Genomic DNA, 20,039 nt, shown 5'->3' with positions numbered 1-20,039 from the left:
TGAGAAGGCTTTTGATAGCATTCACAACACCAGCCTATGGCGCATTCTGTGGGCATATGGAATTCCTTTCCATATAATCAACGTCATCAAAACCTTCTATTTCATCTTTACATGCAGTGTTGATCACACTGAGCTCAGTTTTGAAGTCAAAACAGGAGTACGTCAGAGGTGTGTCATGTCTGCAATCCTCTTCAACATTGCCATCGTCTGGGTAATGTGAGTTACAACAGAAGACATGCCAAAAGGCATTAAATAGACACTATTGTCATCCCTTGAAGACCTGGACTTTGCAGATGATGTTGCTCTCCTATCACATACCCAACATCATATACAAGAAAAAACAACTCGACTCAACACATTCAGCCAGCAAATTGGACTGAAAATCAACCACAATAAGACAGATACCATGACCTTTAATATTGCCTCACCATCACCAGTACAGATAGAGGGTTATGTTCTCACCAATGTAGAAACATTCATAAACTTGGACAGCAGCATCAGCCAGGATGGTGGAATAAGCCAGGACATCTGGAACAAAATCAGTAAAGCCAGGAACACCTTCAGGAGCTTAAATACAGTCTGGAAATCATCAAAATACAATACCAAAACCAAACTCAAGATTTATCAGATCTGCGTACTTTCAACACTACTTTATAGTGCAGAATGCTGGGGAATGAGAAAGTATGACATGTTCAAACTGTCTTCATTCCATGCAACCTGCCTCAGAAAAATCCTCCTTATCTCTTGGCCCAGAACAATCTCCAACCAAGATCTATTGACACAGTGCAGCCAAGAGGATCTGAGCACCATCATTGCCATGAGGAGTTGGAGATGGATCAGTCATGTGCTTTGGATGGAAACTGATTCCATCACCAGAGTAGCAATAAGATGGACACCTGAAGGCAAGCGAAAATGAGGCTGCCCGAAAACAACATGGTGAAGAGCTGTGGAAGCCAAGCTGAAAAACCTGGGGCACAGCTGGGAAACCATTGAAAGACTTGCCAGGAACAGACAGGAGTGGAGGAGCTTTGTCACTGCCCTAAATCCCAGAGGAGTAATAGGAACATGATGATGATGACTGTATTAGTAAAATGCACAATAGGTTTACTTTGCAGCCAAATAAAGAGAGAAAGATTCTTGCTCTCAATGAATTCACAATTAAAGGGTCCAGTCTTTCAAAGGGTTCAGACCTGGTAGCCCCTAATATCCATATAGAATCTAAGTACTACTATAAAGGGCCATAAGGATCCATACATGTGGACCTCTTTTCTGAATCACGGTATAAATTGAATAATTCTTCTTTGTTTTTATTCTTGATATCTGCCATCTCCTGCACCTCTTCTTTAATTGTGGACATGATTAAGCAGTCCTGATTAATCTGGGAAACATCGTGGGATGCTGTATCTAAATCTGTTTTTAAAGTTCTTCAAAATATTAAAATAATAATTATGCCCATATGAAACTTTTCTTTTCATCGGCACTGGTTTATTTTGTAAATAGAGTATATTTCCTATTGGCCAAGGAATTCAAACTATTTCAAACCATAGAATCATGGGCTTTGTAATTATGTGATGGTTGCCCCAATTTGCCAGTCCATTTCTGTGAGAGCTGCGGGATTGTAGTAATTTGACTGTTTACTGCTGTTGTACTGGGTATGTATCTGATATAACATGTAGAGTCAGACATGCATCAGCACTGAAACAGAGTGGTGGATTCAGCTCACCAAAGCATAATCAAAATAGTTAAATAAAATAAAATATGCCCCGGTGGAAGTGGGAGAGTTTTGGGTTTGCCAGTTCACAAAGGGCTTTATACTGAAAGCCAACACTAGTTAAAGATTTAATCTGAAAGCATTCCCCCTCCTCCCACCCCATAGAACACTAAAAATGATTTATACCTCACATTGTGTTCTCCTGGAAAAACTCTTATTTTTTGTGTTTAATCCAGTTCTGAGCAGAGATGCCATATACCCTGTAATAATTGGAATGAGCTCAAGAAAGACAGCCATTTAAACATTCTTGGCTTGAAACCTTGCACTCCACAAACACATTTGATGTTCTTGGCTACATACATTCAGGACCATCTGTTCGGAGGACATTGTGCCTGTTCATCAAGGTGTTCACTAGAGCATAGATGCCAAGCAAAGATATTTTTGAGTGGAAAGCCTGCACGTATTATCAATTCCTCAGGAAGTCTCCTGTGTGGTGGCTCTCATATGATAGCATTGCCTATCATGTTAGAATGGGTCTCATGTTTTTGTATTGCACAAAAACAAATACCCTGAAGACTAAAGCATGGGGTTTAGAAGAAAACTATGCCCTCATTCAGATGGATAATATTTTAACAGGCATTTAACAAACTCATTCAGATCATACAAGGCAGCTCTATGGACATGCAGAAGCTGAATGGTTCTTCACATTTGAATAATGATTCCTAACAATTTTTAAAATTTATGAACAATTCAGTTAATATTTATGTGGCTTTTTAGTTGTAGTCTTTTTTACTTTTGCCCATCTTATTTCCCTTTATTATAGAAAAACAAAGATTGACAAAAAAAGGATGAAATGTATCTTCTCTGAAGGTACCATCTGCATGGGATTCTCACTTTTGGGTCTGTGCCTGTAGTCCTTTGTTCAGTTTGATGATCCATACAGGAGCTTTTCTAGCTCTTTGGTTTTCACTCTTTATGCCCCTGAAGCCACAGGTCAGAATAGGCGCTGAATCATGAGAGAAGGGGCAGCCCTGCAATTTATTCAGGAGCAATCCAAGGTATGTTGCTAGAGTGCGAGTCCCTTGTTCCTATTTTGAGCCCTGATTCAGGAAAACATCCCTATTCAGGATAACATTTAAGCTCATGTTTAAGTCTCCTTGAAGACAAAGGAATTTAAGCCCAAGCTTAAAGATAAAGCATGTGCTAAAGTGGTTTTCTTGTTCTGAGTCTTAGAGATCTGTGAGGCAATGGGATTGGTTGAATGTGTGAAATTCTGAAGTGTGAAGCAATAGATTATTACCCTAATTGTAGGGAACTGTGTGTGTCACTGGGATACACTTGCTTAACTTTAAGAGGGATGGATTTAAGCACCTACTTCAGTGTTTTGCTGAAATGGGGCCTAATATGAGAAAGTTCATGATACAGGAAAATGGATCGTATCTCCCCTAAGTATATAAATATAGCGAGACTCTATGCAAGACTTTGATATGTCTACTTGAGTAATTGGTAATCAGTCCCTAAGCATTCAAGGAAAATTAATCACCAATAGAAAGGGTGGCTTTTCTGAAATTAATTTCCCTGCCCTGAGAATAGCATTAAATATTGTTGATCTATTCAAAAGTAAATTACACAGTATTTTTGCTCTGGGAGTTCTGTGCTAGGTCTTCGGGTAATTTCATACTGTATATCCACCTTTGAAGGCTACCTGTAGTAACTTATTAAACCAAAAAGACAGACATAATTTGGGTTTGTAATGTCATAATTATCATTAGAGCAATATCCCAAAGAGATTATTTTAATTAGTATCTGATTTTCATACTAAAAATAATTTTTCTTCACCCAATCACTAAATGTAAGCACAGTATACGAAGAACCCTCAGTGCTTCATTTAGGAAATTTTAAAGTGACACAAACTCATAGGCTCTGAATCTAGTTTTAAATACAGCCCCATGAGTCCCAAGAATGGTTGAGGCCATTTGCCTCCTCCCCTTCTAAGTCACTAGAGGGCCACTTTAAGACCAATGGGCCCTGAGTTCTTTGTGATCCTTGGGTTGATGGCAGGTCTGCCTCAGTTCTTATCTTGCTTGAACTATATTAGATTTGGAATATGTGGTGGTTCCATCTAGCGGTAGGGTGAATAAATGAGTACCCAGGCCCTATGACCTCTAGGGTATTAACAGTTTCTGCATTTTAAACAAAACAATGATCAACCAGTTGCAGGAAGAAACATACATTCTATTAGGGGAAAGATAGGGCTAAATTAAAAAAAGAAGTTGGGATAGGAACCTGAGATAAAAAGAAAAATGCCAAGAGAATCAAAGGAAACAGATATACCAGTGAATAAATTATTATAATGGAGGTTAATCAGATTCTTCCGCTCACGGGTGATTACATCCCTATAATGCTTGACTATAACCAGAGTTCCACAAATAGAAAGTAAAATGGTGCACCTGCAGAATACCTCCGCAGATCGGGTGGCTAGTGTGCACTGTTTTTGTGTGTGTGTTGGAACTCTGTGGGATTGATTTAAAATAAATAATTTTGCAAAGAATAATCAAATACATGTTGCAGACCTGATCTTTGCTTGGGTGCAGTGTGGAGCAGGTCTGGTACACCTGTTCAACTCTTTTACTTGTACATATACACATAGACCAGGTCTTAATTCACTCCAGAGTCCTTTCTTAACTAAGGGTATTATAGGTTTCAGAGTAACAGCCGTGTTAGTCTGTATCCGCAAAAAGAAGAACAGGAGTACTTGTGGCACCTTAGAGACTAACAAATTTATTAGAGCATAAGCTTTCGTGGACTACAGCCCACTTATGCATCCGAAGAAGTGGGCTGTAGTCCACGAAAGCTTATGCTCTAATAAATTTGTTAGTCTCTAAGGTGCCACAAGTACTCCTGTTCTTCTTTTTAAGGGTATTATAGTTATTACTCAATGTTGTGATGTCGCATTGCCAGGCAGACTGATCACCCTCTGGAGTGGAGTAGGTCCTGTTAGAAAGCAACATGTGGGGCTGTGTCTCTTTGTGCTGTTGGAAGCTGAATTTCTTACCTCCCCCCAAATAATATGCTTTTGTGCTAGTCTGAACTGGATGCAAATATCTGGGCAATCCCAGCCATATGAAGGTGACTGTGTACACAGCCTTGAAAACCCAGGTCTGTGAGACCTGGGCTTGTTGCTTCCAAGCCTGTGCTTGAGGATCCACACTACGTTGTAAACATGAGCTTACAATTGCTATACCCAGGGTGTCTCAGTCCATCCCATACTCCAGCTTCTTACTTGGGTCTGCTGCTTGAGCTGTGGCCACACTGAAAAATGACAAGCCTTGGACCAGAATCACAGCAGGACTTGGGCTCTGACATACCCCATAGCAGGGTCCTAGGACCTGGGACCTGAGTGCTTGCTGACCTCAGTCAGACTGATCTGTGTGAATGGAAGGGGGTCTTTGGGCTCAAACCCGAATCAGAGCTTTGGCTGCATCTGCAATGCAGACATACCCTAGGTGTCAGTCATTCTGGCCAAATAACTCCTCTTCCTCTTTTCTGTCCCAGCCACCACTGGCTATATGGGTCTCAAGCACACAGGTTAGGCAGGGAGTTTAAATTTCATTTTTTGAGCCACTGTCTCTGGTGCTGATCATCTGTCTGCTTGTGGGCACTTCTGAGCACTGCTTCTGTAAAGCGCACAACATGGCAAGGAAGCTACATACCCTGTGTGCCATTTTTATAGATAGGTACAGCATTAGCTATTCCCCAGTCCCCTCTGATATTGTTGATTATTTTAATGATTGTTTACATATTTTATTAGACTCAGCAATTACTATGTTTTGACAATGAGGGTAATTAATCACTAGAACAACTTTAATCTGGTAAACTTTAAAATGATCCAATGACTGGAAGTTGAAGCTAGACAAATTCAGACTAGAAATAAGGTGCAAATATTTAACAGTGAAAGTGATTAAACATTGGAACAACTTGCACCCATGGATGTCTTTACATCAAGATTAAACTACAGAAAATCTTTTAGAAAGATATCCAGACAGAAGCGGTGGGTTTGATGCAGAAATTACTGGATGAGGTTCTGGACCTGTGTTATGCAGGAGCAGAGACTAGATGATTATAATGTTTTTTTTCTGCCCTTAAAATCTATGAATTTACAATTAATACTAAATGTTCAGTATCAGTTTGTTCCAAGCACTGTGGCTAATTTATGTGGCCCAGGGATATTTCTCATGTATGAGAATTTTCCCATATAGAGGGATTTGTACCCTGTACCATTCAGACTGTGTCAGTCAATTAGGTGTGTCTAGTTCCAGGCAGAATCTTAGTGAAGATGGTGAGAGTTTGGAACTTGGAGGTTGGATTCTTGCTCTTAGAACAGCATTCTAGGGCAGCAGCTACCACAACAAACTTTCTAAGCTACTAGAAAGAAAATAATTAAGTCTGGAAGCAGATGCATCAGGATGTGTTTGGACAGGAGAATGGTCAGACATGGGACAGCATTTTTGATTGAAGGACAAAATATGGATGGGTGGGGTGGCTTAGAGATGAAGTGCTATGTATCGGTAAAAAATATTCCATAGAATCCCTTGGTAATAGACATACAACTTCAAAAAGTGCTATGTTTGGTCTTGTAAATGTTCTAATTTTTCATCCCTTTTTGAATCTGAGACCTTTTATTCTATTTTAGGATTATATTTCCTATAATATCTCTTCCATAACTCATTTAATGCACGTTTTTCTCCTGTTTCTGATTTCCCTTCAGTTTGTTGTCTGTTTCCCCGTTTTCATCCCTACAGTTTTCTTTCCTTTTTTTGCATTCTATTAAGGTAGATAATGGGATCTAATTGAAATCCAATGACATCTTTCAAGAGGATAGATTGAAGATGCCAGACTACTTTCCTTTTATTTCCTTATACAATTTTAAATATTCATAACTTTATTTGATGTGGTGTCACATTATTCAGTTCAGTAAGCCTTTGACCTGTGATATTAATCATGTCCATATTGGAGCTAACCCATGTGTTTTGTAGTATTGCAGTGCTTTGAACAGACTCATTTTCCTTTTTTTAATGCAAAGTAATAGATTTAGAAACTTAGAGAAATATAAAGGTTCAGTCCTCATCTCTTTATTAGAAAACCACAGCTGACAATTTATTTTTACCTATAAAACATTGTAATTGTTTTAAAAGTGTTGTTAGGCTTGGAAAATTTGCTCATTTTTTTTAGAGAGCATATGCAGAAACAGAGCCTAACCAGCCTATTTCAATATTCCCCCTAGAAAGATTGCATTTTTGTCATTATAACTAAGAGTTACGCTGAGTTTTAATGGAGCATTACTTATTCTGGCAGGTAGAGCTGCTTTTGGGGGGCTGTAGACATAAACACTCACAATTGTAATTGTTGCTTTTGCTACTTAATATTTGCCTCTTTTCCTGTTGCGACATTTTCCTGTTGGCATTTCTTTCAACATGCCAAACAAACAAACAAACAAACAAAAAAAGATGGAACTCACAAGATGTTGTGAAGTATATATTTCAAATAATAAATAGAAATATATTGCATTTGTACACAGTACAGTCTTCGATCTCAAAGGTTACCCAACTGCTGTTAAGATAATATATAAAAATAATTAAAAAAATACTACTCTGCTCTCCTCCTGGTCACCACTGATATGGCACTTCTCTTAAGGTGGAACATGGCGCATATTTATAAACTGAGAGATAAAGATGCAGCCATTTCTATCTTAGAGTGTTTTCTTGCCCCATAAAGATGAGATCAAATGAAGAGGATCTGGTTGTCTGAATTTCTATAGACCTAATTTATTTTACTCTCATAACTGATTTCCTGACATCCATTGTGATGAGAGCAGACATTGGGAGGGCATCCTTGCAAATTCAGCTTAGACACCATGTCTAGATGTTTCTCCATTAGGTTTGCATTGGAGGATTCTATCCTTAGAGGTTGAGACAACTTCCAGATTTCTCTAGCTCTACTTCAGAAATATGGTAGAAGAGTCTTTATTTTTAGGAACATCCAAATAGCCGAACTCATGCAAAAAATGTATCAGAGGGGTAGCCGTGTTAGTCTGAATCTGTAAAAAGCAACAGAGGGTCCTGTGGCACCTTTGAGACTAACAGAAGTACTGGGAGCATAAGCTTTCGTGGGTAAGAACCTCACTTCTTCAGATGCAAGAAGTGAGGTTCTTACCCACGAAAGCTTATGCTCCCAGTACTTCTGTTAGTCTCAAAGGTGCCACAGGACCCTCTGATGCAAAAAATGGTAAGGCTGAGGATCCTGTTATATGAATTTCTTTCCTCTCAACTCCCTCATTGTGTATATTAAATAAACTTAGATTACTCCACCTTCGTGGTGTGCCTTCTTGCTCTTCTCCCAAACAACATGCCAAACTGCAGTAGAAGCTCATGCCACCAGTCTGCCAATCTCAGAGAACTTTTTGAATGCCTGTAGTAAAAAGTCACCACTTAGAGAGAAGAGTGCTTAAATATGACAAAGCTCTACAGGCACTGCAGACCTATCAACATCCAGTGAATATTAGAGCAAGGGAGAATTCCCTGACCCCAGGGATCCTACCAGCTTTCTTAGTCTCCCACTGTTTTAACCTCTGCATTGGTCATTGTCCGAGTCAGGTCAGCACCCAGTACTTGTAGGAGTTCTGCATACCTATAGGCCCTCTGAGAAATAAGGTAATATTGGCCAGAGACCCAGAGGATCATTACAGTACCATCTCTCCTCTTCAGTCCCTTCTGTCAGGACAGGTAGGAGTTTTTTTCAAATTTCTCAACAGGAGTCAGAAATCTTCTTCTAATGAAACCATCCAGGCGAAGAGCTCTGAATGAATTCTAATTCCTTATATGGGCTTTTATTGTGGGACTTTAAGATGTTTTAAGTAGAATTCTGAAATGTTCACTTCACCTTTTGATCCCAGTTCCCATTTGGACTTTCCTGTTCATCTCATTTTATCTTTTTTGTTTCCTAGAGAACTATATTTATTTACACAAAAACTATATTTACTCTTGTTAATACAGATCCCTGTGAGAATATTAAACATTGCTTATATTCCAGATATATTAGTTTTCCTTGCAAAATCTTGTTTAGAATTAGCCATCTGGGGAAAGTAAGCATTTTTTATAGGGAACTCTGATGACAAGCAGTTTGCTGCAAAGATCTGCTCATTTCTTTGCATCATCTGGAAAGGAAAAGTGAGCAGCTAAATCGGAGGTGGCAAATATTTGTCTGTGGGACAGAACTGCTCCTCTTGAAGCATTTCTTGTTAATGTTGGGGGCTGGCATGGCATATGCAGAATTTGGAATCTAAGCTTTCATTAAAAAAAATCTAGCAACCCCATAGTAGTGAAGAACATGCCGAAAACATTAACCAAGTCAAAGTGATGTAGGATTGTCTGCCTGCATCTGCAGACAGCCTGAAATAATAGGTTTCAGAGTAGCAGCCGTGTTAGTCTGTATCCACAAAAAGAACAGGAGTACTTGTGGCACCTTAGAGACTAACAGTTAGTCTCTAAGGTGCCACAAGTACTCCTGTTCTTTTTCCTGAAATAATAGTTCAGAAAGGCATGAACTGCCTTACTTCCAATTAATTTCACTGCAGTATTAATTTCAAAGCTTACTGGTGACACTTTGGATGTTGGAATTAACTATATAATTACTGATCATTTTAGTGGATGTAATGTGGAAATGGATAGGACAGCAGCCTACAGGGGGTGAATTTGTGAATTGCTGTATTGAACTGCAGTGGTAAGAAAGACAGACAAAAATAAAGGAGGATGAGGAAGAAAGAGCCATTAATAGTGGTGATTCTAGAAGGGAATATGTTTTCCTACTGCAACATGTTAAATGTGCCAATAAAGTTATGAACCAGGGCTGGTTTAATTGCTTTTGATGAAAAATTAGGTTTTCAACTTTTTTTCTTTTTTGCAAAGTGTTTGCTTTCCATAGCTAATTTTGATTTTTGTGTTGAAATATTTTTGCTGAAACCTGAAATGTTTTGTCTGAACATGTGAGTTGTTGTGCCTCATGGGGGTTGTAGTTTGCGTCTCATGTTCCCGTCCACCTCTGTGTCTGAGATTCCCAGCTAGTCTACATCTCCTGTTATTCACCACATCCAGGGATTCAATGATACACAAGAGAATGGAATGACACACTAGAACTCCAATTTTCAGCCATTTTTTTGTTTTAATGAAAAAAAAAACAAAATTTTCCATGGCATTTTGACAAAAATGAACATTTTGTCATTGTTGTGGCAAATTTCTGTGGGGGGGGAGGCCAATTTTGGACCAGCTTTATTCTGAATAAAAATTGATAACTTAAAGTTTAGTTACTACATAAATGCTGTAATGCACCCTTGCTCTCTTTGCAGTCCTTCTATTGACATGAGTAAATTTATACTCCAGTCCACCGGCCATAATTAAAAATAGATTTTGGTCCTCTCCACAGAATGGGTTTTACACCCCTGAACTAAAGGTAGAAAAATAATGTTTCTCTATTCTCCTCTAATTAAAAGGTTGCTGTTTTTCTTTAAAAAACACATACACACATATATATATGTTAACAGTAATTTAGGACAGGAAGTGAAGAACACCATCACCTCTAATTGGAATTCCCAGTGAAATTAAATCAGGAATTTAAGTAATTACCCACATTGGAATTTGGCTAGAACACTGAGAGCTTGTCTACACTGCCCCACAGTGAGCAGTGAGGGGGTTAATAGCAGTGCACTCCAAAGTGCTGTAAGCACCCTCGTGTGGACACCATGGGTGTGAACTAAAAGATTCCTAGTTCACATTAATGTAATCCTCTTCAAACAGGAAACCACTAATGCAAACTCAGAACCTTTTAGTTCACGGTATCCATATGGGGGAGTTGATGAGCACTGCTATTCATATCCCCATAGAGTGAACTGTGGAGCAGCATAGACATATCCTGAGACTCACATCTCTGCCTTTATAAAAAAAGGGATGAAGGATTTTCAGTGACCACAAGTAGTTGGGAGTAAGGAACTTGGCTTTACATCTATTTTCTTTCCAATAGCACTGTTCGTCCTAGGAACATAGGGTATGTCTACACTGCAATTAAAAACCCATGGCTGGCTACCCATCAGCTACTCAGGCTTGTGGAGCTCAGGTCATTCTGGGACTCCACAAGGGGGTTGGGTCCCAGAAAGGGTGACCAGATAGCAGGTCTGAAAAATCAGGACCTTTTTTTTTTGGCGGGGGGAGAGGGGGGCGGAAGAGGGGATGGTTATAGTTGCCTATGTAAGACAAATATCAGGATGTCTGGTTACCCTAGTCCCAGAGCTCAGGTTCCAGCCTGAGCCTGAACATACACACCACGATTAAACAGCCTCTTAGCCCAAGTCCCTCAAGCCACAGTCAGGTGACATGGGCCAGCTGCAGGTATTTCATTGCAGTGTAGACATCTCCATAATGATCCCCTAACATCATGCTAGGGCACTAGTTCCATATTGAATCATGAGAAGAGTTAAACTTGCTGAATCAATAGCATCACTGGCTATTCAGTCTATTTTTAAGGGCTTCCCATCCAAGTACTCAGGAGGGCTGATCCTACTTGATTTGTGAAATCTGATGCAATTACATCCTGAGGTAGTCTGGCTGAAGACTTACTCTACAGGCTTGCTCTAGGAATTTATATATGGTTTATAAGCTTTATTTCATACTTGTATAAGGTCAGAGCTTATTATTGTGTTGTAGAAATTGCTTTCTCCCTTCCATTTCAACAGTACTGTGTGAAATAAGGCTCACAGCATTACAAATTCATACAATTCTCCTCTCAGTAAGTTTATGTGTGAGCATCTTAGCACTATAGTAATCTTGGGACAGTAAATAAAAGCTATGAAACTACATTTTGAGCGGTGTCAGTGGGGGAAAAAAGTAAGCAAGAATAGATAAACCATAGTTAGAATAAAATGACCAAGTTTGTTCTCTGAGGTTTCCTCTTGCCAAGAAAATCATACTTAGTTAATATATTTATTTCTTTTAAAACTGTTTGGTTTATTCCCCAAGTCCTGTTTTCCTAATTATATTTTTATAAAATAGTAGGTATTATATTATATCCATCACTGTAATTATGATGCTGGAGTAAATGCCAGAGTATCTCTTTTAAACTAGGTCTACCCTTCACATTTTATTTTTTATTTTTTTTTTAATTACAGCCTTTGAGCCATTAGTACACAGCAATCACATCTACTTTTTCTGGCTTCTTCTCAAGATTCTACAGTATATATCAATGTTCTTTAAAACTTTGTCTACAATTCAAGTTTAAACAATGTTAAAACCATTTGTAGCTATGTCCCAGATAACCACCCTTTCCCAGAGGAAATTGACAAGAGTGAATGAGCTAAATTTACTAACAGTGTTTCGCTATAAAATCAAAAGGAATTGTTACATTTTGGGAGAAGAAATTAAGAAATTGACATCAGACACGATGATAGACAGATCCATAATTAAAATCAATATGCTAGGCAAAAACTGCTCAGTTGTGGTTTTTGTTTTTTCTTATAATAAATATGTTAAAATAATGTTATTTTGGTTGCAAAGAAAAAGACTTGAAAGTTAGGAAATGCCACACGTAGAGGAACCTTACAAGATACAGTTCATCCTTAATTCTGTCTTTGTACATGTTAAACTCTGCATTAAATAGGCAAGCATGCTGTGGAAAAAAATATTTAAAGACTGTATGATAATTCAAACACAAAAATTAGAGTTGCACTGCCCTTTCCTAACTTTCAAATGATTGACTTTGCAACCAAAGCAACTTTCTTTTAATGTAGGGAATGTAGGGTTAATGTAATTTCCTAGGATTTTTAAAAAGAAATATGGGTGAAAACAAATTCTGTTGTGTTAAACTATAACAAACTCAGGTATCATCAGATGGGTTTGACTTTGAACCTTCAATACCACTGCAAAGACCTATTCTATTTGAGCTACAGGATTAACTAAATTATCTGGCAGCAGCACAGGGCCCGTTACCCCTAGGGGAAGAATGCGCTACAAAAACCATGTGCTGGCTCCAAGGAGTGATTGGGTGAGCCTGGCCTGGCTTTCTCCTTCCTCCCAACTCTCAGAGGCTGGCTGTGGGGAGAGAGAAGACCTGCTGCTTTGGTTAGTGCCCCAAAAGTGGGGTGGGATTTTGTGAGCACCAGGTACCAGGTCTTGGGCTAGTTGAGAGAAGGGAAGTCTGGCTTGGTTTTCTTTCCCATTCTTATACACACATACACTGCAGCTACATCTGTGGAAAGGATCACACACTATATTTCAAAGAATACATGACAAGATTGGACTTTTAAAAATAAATATATATAATGCATTTCTTCATGCAGTAACATATTCAGATCTGGATAACCTGGTCTTATCTAGGCATGGCAGATTTTTCTTTACCATGATGGAGAATTGCTCCATATCATGTAGATGGTGTTTTAATTGCGCTTTAGTATATTAAAAATTGTCAGTCATTAAAAAAATGTATTCACACATTTTGCTTAATAATATTCCTTCTGGAAGCTCTAAAATGATGATATGGGAAATGTTTTATGTGCATTTTAGGGGGTGAGTTATCAGCTTTTCATCCTATGGTGAATAGGAGAAAAGATTCATATGTAAATAGGAGACAAGAACAAGCCAAGAAAAGCTTGTTGCCAGGAACAGAGATTAAAGACTTGTAGGGGTTGTTTGCTCAGGATAAATGGAGTGAGAATGAATATGATCTGATAAAGTTTGGCTTTAATGAACTGTACACTAGCAAGGCACAATTTTCACTGTTCTGGCTGATACAGTGCTACTTTGAATATAATATAAGATAAAGATGGTTAATTGCTCCCCTTCGGATTAAAATAAGCAAACTTCAGCAATTGTATTTCTAACCATTCAGGATAAAGATAGTGCCCTACTCATAAGCCCCAGGGCAATCAATCATACTAAAAAGATCTGTATGTTTCTAAATGTGCTTGCATATTATATCTCCTAAAAATTCATTTGAAAATGCAGTGGATTTGGATGCTACTATTTCAATGAATGCCCTAACAGTACTTCTATTCTGTTTGTCTGTTAGAATTCACATCCAAAAATACCACTTAAACATAATAAAATAGATATTTTACAAGAAACGGGGTGAGGATATGTATTGTGGCAAACCTTTGAAAATATGCACACTAACTTATATGTCAACTCCTGTCCGTGCATGCTGACTCTGTCTGTGCATAGAATATGAAGGTACAAGTCAGGATTTGCATAATTCAGGTGTGCTGAAGTTTGTGCTTGTACCATTTAGCATTCACACTGTTGATAATTTGGCCTTCTACAGCTTATGGCTAGCCCTCTTATACTAACACAAATGCAATACCTACAGTCCTGATGAATGGGAAAAAACCAAACAAAACAGAGAGAGAAAACAACTGCTAGTTCTTTCAGACCATCCCTTATCTGATGAAGGCTTGTTTTTCACACTATAATGTTTTGTCTGTTTATTTTTAATTTACTGAGCTGAAGAAGGCCCTTGCCCTGGGAGAGTTTTTCACAGTCTAATAGACTCTTTCTATTTTGTACCATTACTCCTAGTTAAAACACATTGGGCCACCCTGAAGTTTTCCTCCCAATTTACTATAATCTATTAATGTAATTAGTATACTGTTTACTCCTCTTTCAGATAATTAATGAAGATGTTGAGTAAGAGCGGGTCTAACACTAATCCCTAAGGCAACCACTAAGCATTCCTGTAAAACATTATACAGTGCTGCTTATCATTACTCTGTGCTTATTTTCTTTCAGAAATTGTTAGAATCATAGAATCATAGACTTTAAGGTCAGAAGGGACCATTATGATCATCTAGTCTGACCTCTTGCACAACGCAAGCCACAGAATCTCACCCACCCACTCCTGTATCAAACCTATGTCTGAGCTATTGAAGTCCTCAAATCATGGTTTAAAGACTTCAAGGTGCAGAGAATTTTCCAGCAAGTGACCCGCGCCCCATGCTGCAAAGGAAGGCGAAAATCCCCCAGGGCCTCTGCCAGTCTGCCCTGGAGGAAAATTCCTTCCCGACCCCAAATATGGTGATCAGCTAAACCCTGAGCATGTGGGCAAGACTCACCACCCAGACACCCAGGAAAGAATTCTCTGTAGTAACTCAGATCCCACCCCATCTAACATCTCATCACAGGCCATTGGGCATATTTACCGCTAATAGTCAAAGACCAATTAATTGCCAAATTTAGGCTATCCCATCATACCATCCCCTCCATAAACTTATCAAGCTTAGTCTTGAAGCCAGATATGTCTTTTGCCCTCGCTGTTCCCCTTGGAAGGCTGTTCCAGAACTTCACTCCTCTGATGGTTAGAAACCTTCGTCTAATTTCAAGTCTAAATTTCCTGATGGCCAGTTCAAGTCAGTCTGAAATACTGTTTTTTCAGGTATAACTTTATGAAATATTATGTCCCCATGCTTTAGTGAAGTCCAGGAATGTTTCATTTACTGATTCTGTGAAAAAAGTGATCAAGTTTGTCTCGCATGATACTGACCGTTCATTGTTTTGTTATCTTTTGAATTGTTAGAGATGCTTTTCTCTCAAGTGGTCCATGTTTTATAAGGGATTAAAGCTACACATGACAACTGACAATTCCTAGGTTTAGTCTTTTTCTTATTTTGAAGTTCTAGTAGAATATTTGGCTATGATTTTCTTTTCCCCAGTCGTCTGTTACTATGGGTAAGTCTACACTGCAATAAACCTGCAACATTGAGTCTTAGAGCCCAGGTCAGCTGACTTGAGCTTGAGCAGTGTAGACATTCAGGTTCAGGTTGGAGCCAGGGCTATCAGACCCATTCCCCTGGAAGGGGTCTCAGAGCTTCAGGTCCAGCCTGAGTCCAAATGTCCAGCCCGAACTCCAGCCCTGTCCACTGGTCATGCTATTGTGTTCAAGCGGCGCACACGCCCCCAGACAGGAGAGTCAGACAGCTGCGTGGAAGGGATGGGGGCAGGGCTGTGGGTGGTACAGCTGCATCAGAGGAGCTGCTGGCATGGGACGCTGGCTTCTGGGAGCGGTGGCCCCACGTTGTGCTCCTTTTGCCGTTGCAGTTCCCGGGAGAGCCCTGTGGTTCCGCGGATATAAATCGGTATCCGCGGATATCTGCATCCACGGGTATAAATTTGTATCCACGCACGGCTCTATAAATCAGCTGAACTGGGCCAGCTGCAGCCATGCCATGGGTCATTTATTTTAGAGATACCCTTCCTAACAGCTCTAGAGAGCCACATAGGAACTGACATGTATTGGGGACAGCGTGGAACTGCACCACTGCAGAGAAAGGAATTTTTTATCATCTCTGTCTAGCTTATTGTGGTAGAACACCTACTACTCCATTCCTTCAGAGGGTGAAGAATACTCTTGGTGGTACCCTTCCCATGCACAAGACTTGTTCTGCAGATGAAGGTGGGGAAGGAACATGTGTCCAGCACTTCTTTGCCCCTCCCAGTCCCTTAGAGGGGGTGAGTGTTTCACACAATGAAAGGCGTATGATAGCTTGTGATTCCTTCATAGCAAGACTTCCCTATTTACTCTCAATTAGTTTTTGTAGTGCTAACGAGGATAATTCAATCATGGTGGATGAGGCCCATTCCCAGAGTATCAACAGAGAGAAACTTATTTTTTGTAACGAACAAACCACTCCCAGTCTTTATTCAAGCCTAATTTGATGCTGTCAAGTTTGCAGATGAATTCCAGTTCTGCTGTTTCTCGTTGAAGTCTGTTTTTGAAGGTTTTTGGCTGAAGAATGGCCATTTTTAAGTCTGTTATTGAGTGTTCATGGAGATTGAAGTGTTCTCCTACTGGTTTTTGAATGTTACAATTCTTGATGTCTGATTTGTGTCCATTTATTCTTTTGTGTAGAGACTGTCCGGTTTAGCCAATGTACATGGCAGAGTGGCATTTCTGGCACATGATGGCATATATCACATTGGTAGATGTCCAGGTGAACGAGCCCTTGATGGTGTGGCTGATGTGATTAGGTCCTATGAAGGTGTCCCTTGAATAGATATTTGGACAGAGTTGGCAGTGGGGTTTGTGAGTTGGTAACGGCGTTTGTTGCAGGGAGTGGTTCAGGGGCTCATTCACCTGCACATCTGGAATTAATTTGCAAACTTGACACCATCAAATTAGGCCTGAATAAAGACTGGGAGTGGCTGGGTCACTGCAAAAAGTAATTTTCCCTCTGTTGATATTCATCCCTTCTTGTCAACTGTTGGGAATGGGCCACATCCACCCTAATTGAATTGGCTTCGTTAGCACTGACCCCCCACTTGGTAAGGCAACTCCCATCTTTTCATGTGCTGTATAATTATACCTGCCTACTTTTTTTCACTCCATGCATTTCATGAAAGCCTATGACCAAATAAATTTGTTAGTCTCTAAGGTGCCACAAGGACTCCTCGTTGTTTTTGTGTAGACAGTGTTTGTAGATGTAGTGCTTCTTGTGAAAGAATGGATGTGGTGATGCCTTTGAGTTTAAAATATACCTATTTTGCAGTACTTTCTGCCTTCCAAGTTTATGCATTCACCTGCTTTTTGATCCAGTAAAATATTTTAACCTGTGTTTTGTCTTCTCATACATACTTGTAACTGGCTGTTGTCTGGGTATCTAAATGGTGTGTCCTTTAGAATCGGGTTCATCACTGCCAGTGATGTTCTGGGGAGAGCCATTTTCCATTTTAAATTTAAACTCATGGACTGGAGTATAAATTGTAGTCCATTTACTGATCTCAATCCAGAGCAGATCTCTCACCAATGTCACTAGAAAGTTTGCACAAAAATCAAGCATACAGCATGGCTTTTATGGAGTAACTAAACATTTACTTATTATTGCTAAGTGCCTTATTTTGATGTTCACTCAGTGGAATAATATGCTCACCTTTCTGATCACGGAAATCAGGAGGTGCATTTGCAGCACATGTAGGCGTACCCAAGCTAGCTTTGATTGACCACACTTGCTAAAAATAGCAGTATAGTTGTGGTGGTATGGGTGGTGGCACAGGCTAGCCACCTGCGTACAATCCCACCTGGGACCATAAGTAGATACACAGGAGGCTATCCTGTGTCACCACCTATTCCACCACAGCAGCACTGCTATTTTTAGTGAGCTAGCATGAGTAGAGGTAGCCTGGGTGTGGGGTGACCAGATGTCCTGATTTTATAGGGACAGTCCGGATTTTTGGGTCCTTTTCTTGCATAGGCTTCTATTATCCTCCCACCCCCTGTCCCAGTTTTTCACATTTGCTGTATGGTCACCCTGCCTGGGTGTGCCTACTTATGCTGTCCCAACTGCAGCATAGACATATCCTATGTTTCTTTTGTTTCTATATATAAAGTCAGCCTATAGTGAGGGAAATAGAAATAGAAACAAAAGAAACATAGGATATATATACACATATACACCAGAGATTGCAAGCATGATTATTCTTTTTTAAATACAAGGCAAGTTAGAATCCCCAAAAAGCATTTACTTTACATTAATAGTATCTACAAGCTGCCATTTAAAATAGATTAATGAAAAATAATTAAATGGTGCCTAAATACTAACAAATATTAAGTAAAGGTACTTATTTTATCCAACCAAAGTGATGGCACCAAATTCAACCCTGATGTAACTCCAATGTCTTAAGAAACAAAACTATTTTGAATGAAAGCTTCATTGTTCATATTGTCAAATCCAATATGGCAGAAGCTGAGAAAGTACCGTATGGTCAGACTCTTCCTTCCCTCCATTTCACTCTCCCAAAATATTAAGTTGAGTGTTATATTTTTAAAATCTTGTAAGTCTCAGGCCCACATGTGTGCTTAACTTTCAGCACATGAGTAGTCTCAAAAGAGACTACCTGGGTGCTTAAGGTTAACCAAATCAGTGTTTGCAGGATCAGGGTGTGAACAGCCAACCATCTTTTATCAGATGGTAAGCTCCCTGAATGCACATTGAAAACTCATGTCCTCAGAAGTAGGTGAAATTCACCTCCCAAAAGTGACTGTTCACATTTGAAGCAGCTTTGTTGTGTGTGCCCTTTCAGGGTGTCATTCCTGTTGATTTCAGTATGTAGAAAATATGCAAATTACTAGTTGAAATAATATGTTGTGTTATTCTCCTGAACAGAGTGAACTCAAACTTCATCTCAAGTAGTTTTATTAAATTCTAGGCACAGCTTCTTTAATTATACCAGTTCCTGTAAATTTGTTCCAGGCCAAAAAAAACCCAAAAAAAACCAGATGCTAAGTAGCTTCTAAAATTCCTATTTTACTGTCTGAGCAAGACTAATGAAAAATGTGAATATCACTTTCCACATAATTTAATGAAATCATTCATTAGTGAGAAATAACATTTGTGTTCCATATTAAATAAATCCTTTGTGCATGGAAAGTAACTCTCTTAATTTGCTTAAAATTGGTACCAATCTATTTAGCTTTATTGGCTGATTCCTGATTGTTATGCCGCTGGCATTTTCAAAAGAAAATTAGTTTAAAATGTTACACAGTTACAAAGAGTGTGCTTAAGCAAGTGCTGAAGCAATATATGTCATTATTTAAGTCTTTCACTTAACATACTGCTTTTGTAACCCCCACAGCTGACCAAACAGGAATGTTATTTATAGGAGATGCACTAATGCAGGTCAGTAAATTGTACATTTATTCCACACACATGCTTGTTTTAAGCATGTTTTAATGTTTATTTTTATTACATTATTTATATGTTACAAATCACTTTCTTTCTATGGTATATTCATTTTTAGGTTAATGGCATAAATGTAGAAAGTGCTTCCCATGAAGAAGTGGTAAGTTTTATGTAACTTTTATACTTTAATATCAGATGAAATATTTGAGGTGCATATAAAATAATGAAAATGATGGCATGTTGTGTACCCTGTACTCAGTATGGCCCTGAGCCTACATTTCCTTAATGGGAACTTTGCCATTGACTTCAATCAGATCTGGATCTCACTCTATATTGCTACAAAATAGATACTGCACAAAAAACTGCTTAAATCCATAGGAAAGAGATGCTGCAACACAGTCCAGATACCTGACATTATCTTTCTAATGCATGAAAAGTTTCTTCCATATAAACCATTCATAAGGCTACTACTCACCCTTGAAAATTGCATATAATACATTAAGATATCCATGTGCCTACACAAGAATAAACAGTTTTATTCTTTAAGACCTACTGCTGAAAATATGAAGACTATGCATTGTCAGTTAGTCTATGGTACAGTTGTAAATGATGAAAAGATAA

The 20,039-nt window shown here is 38.9% G+C and overlaps 1 protein-coding gene across 4 annotated transcripts in view; it reads left to right on the top strand.

The window, feature by feature from the left end:
• Positions 1–20,039, top strand: part of SNTG2 (syntrophin gamma 2) — a 467,752-nt gene that overhangs the window by 252,156 nt on the left and 195,557 nt on the right. For all 4 annotated transcript variants that reach the window (XM_008163718.4, XM_042848764.2, XM_024101595.3 and 1 more), the window contains exons 5-6: positions 19,372–19,415; positions 19,537–19,578. In XM_008163718.4, the coding sequence (XP_008161940.1) occupies positions 19,372–19,415; positions 19,537–19,578 (86 nt within the window). The remainder of the gene's footprint in view (positions 1–19,371; positions 19,416–19,536; positions 19,579–20,039) is intronic.

Source organism: Chrysemys picta, chromosome 3 (genome assembly GCF_011386835.1).
Source record: "Chrysemys picta bellii isolate R12L10 chromosome 3, ASM1138683v2, whole genome shotgun sequence".
Taxonomy (NCBI): domain Eukaryota; kingdom Metazoa; phylum Chordata; order Testudines; family Emydidae; genus Chrysemys; species Chrysemys picta.
This window is presented reverse-complemented; position numbering and strand designations above follow the sequence as displayed.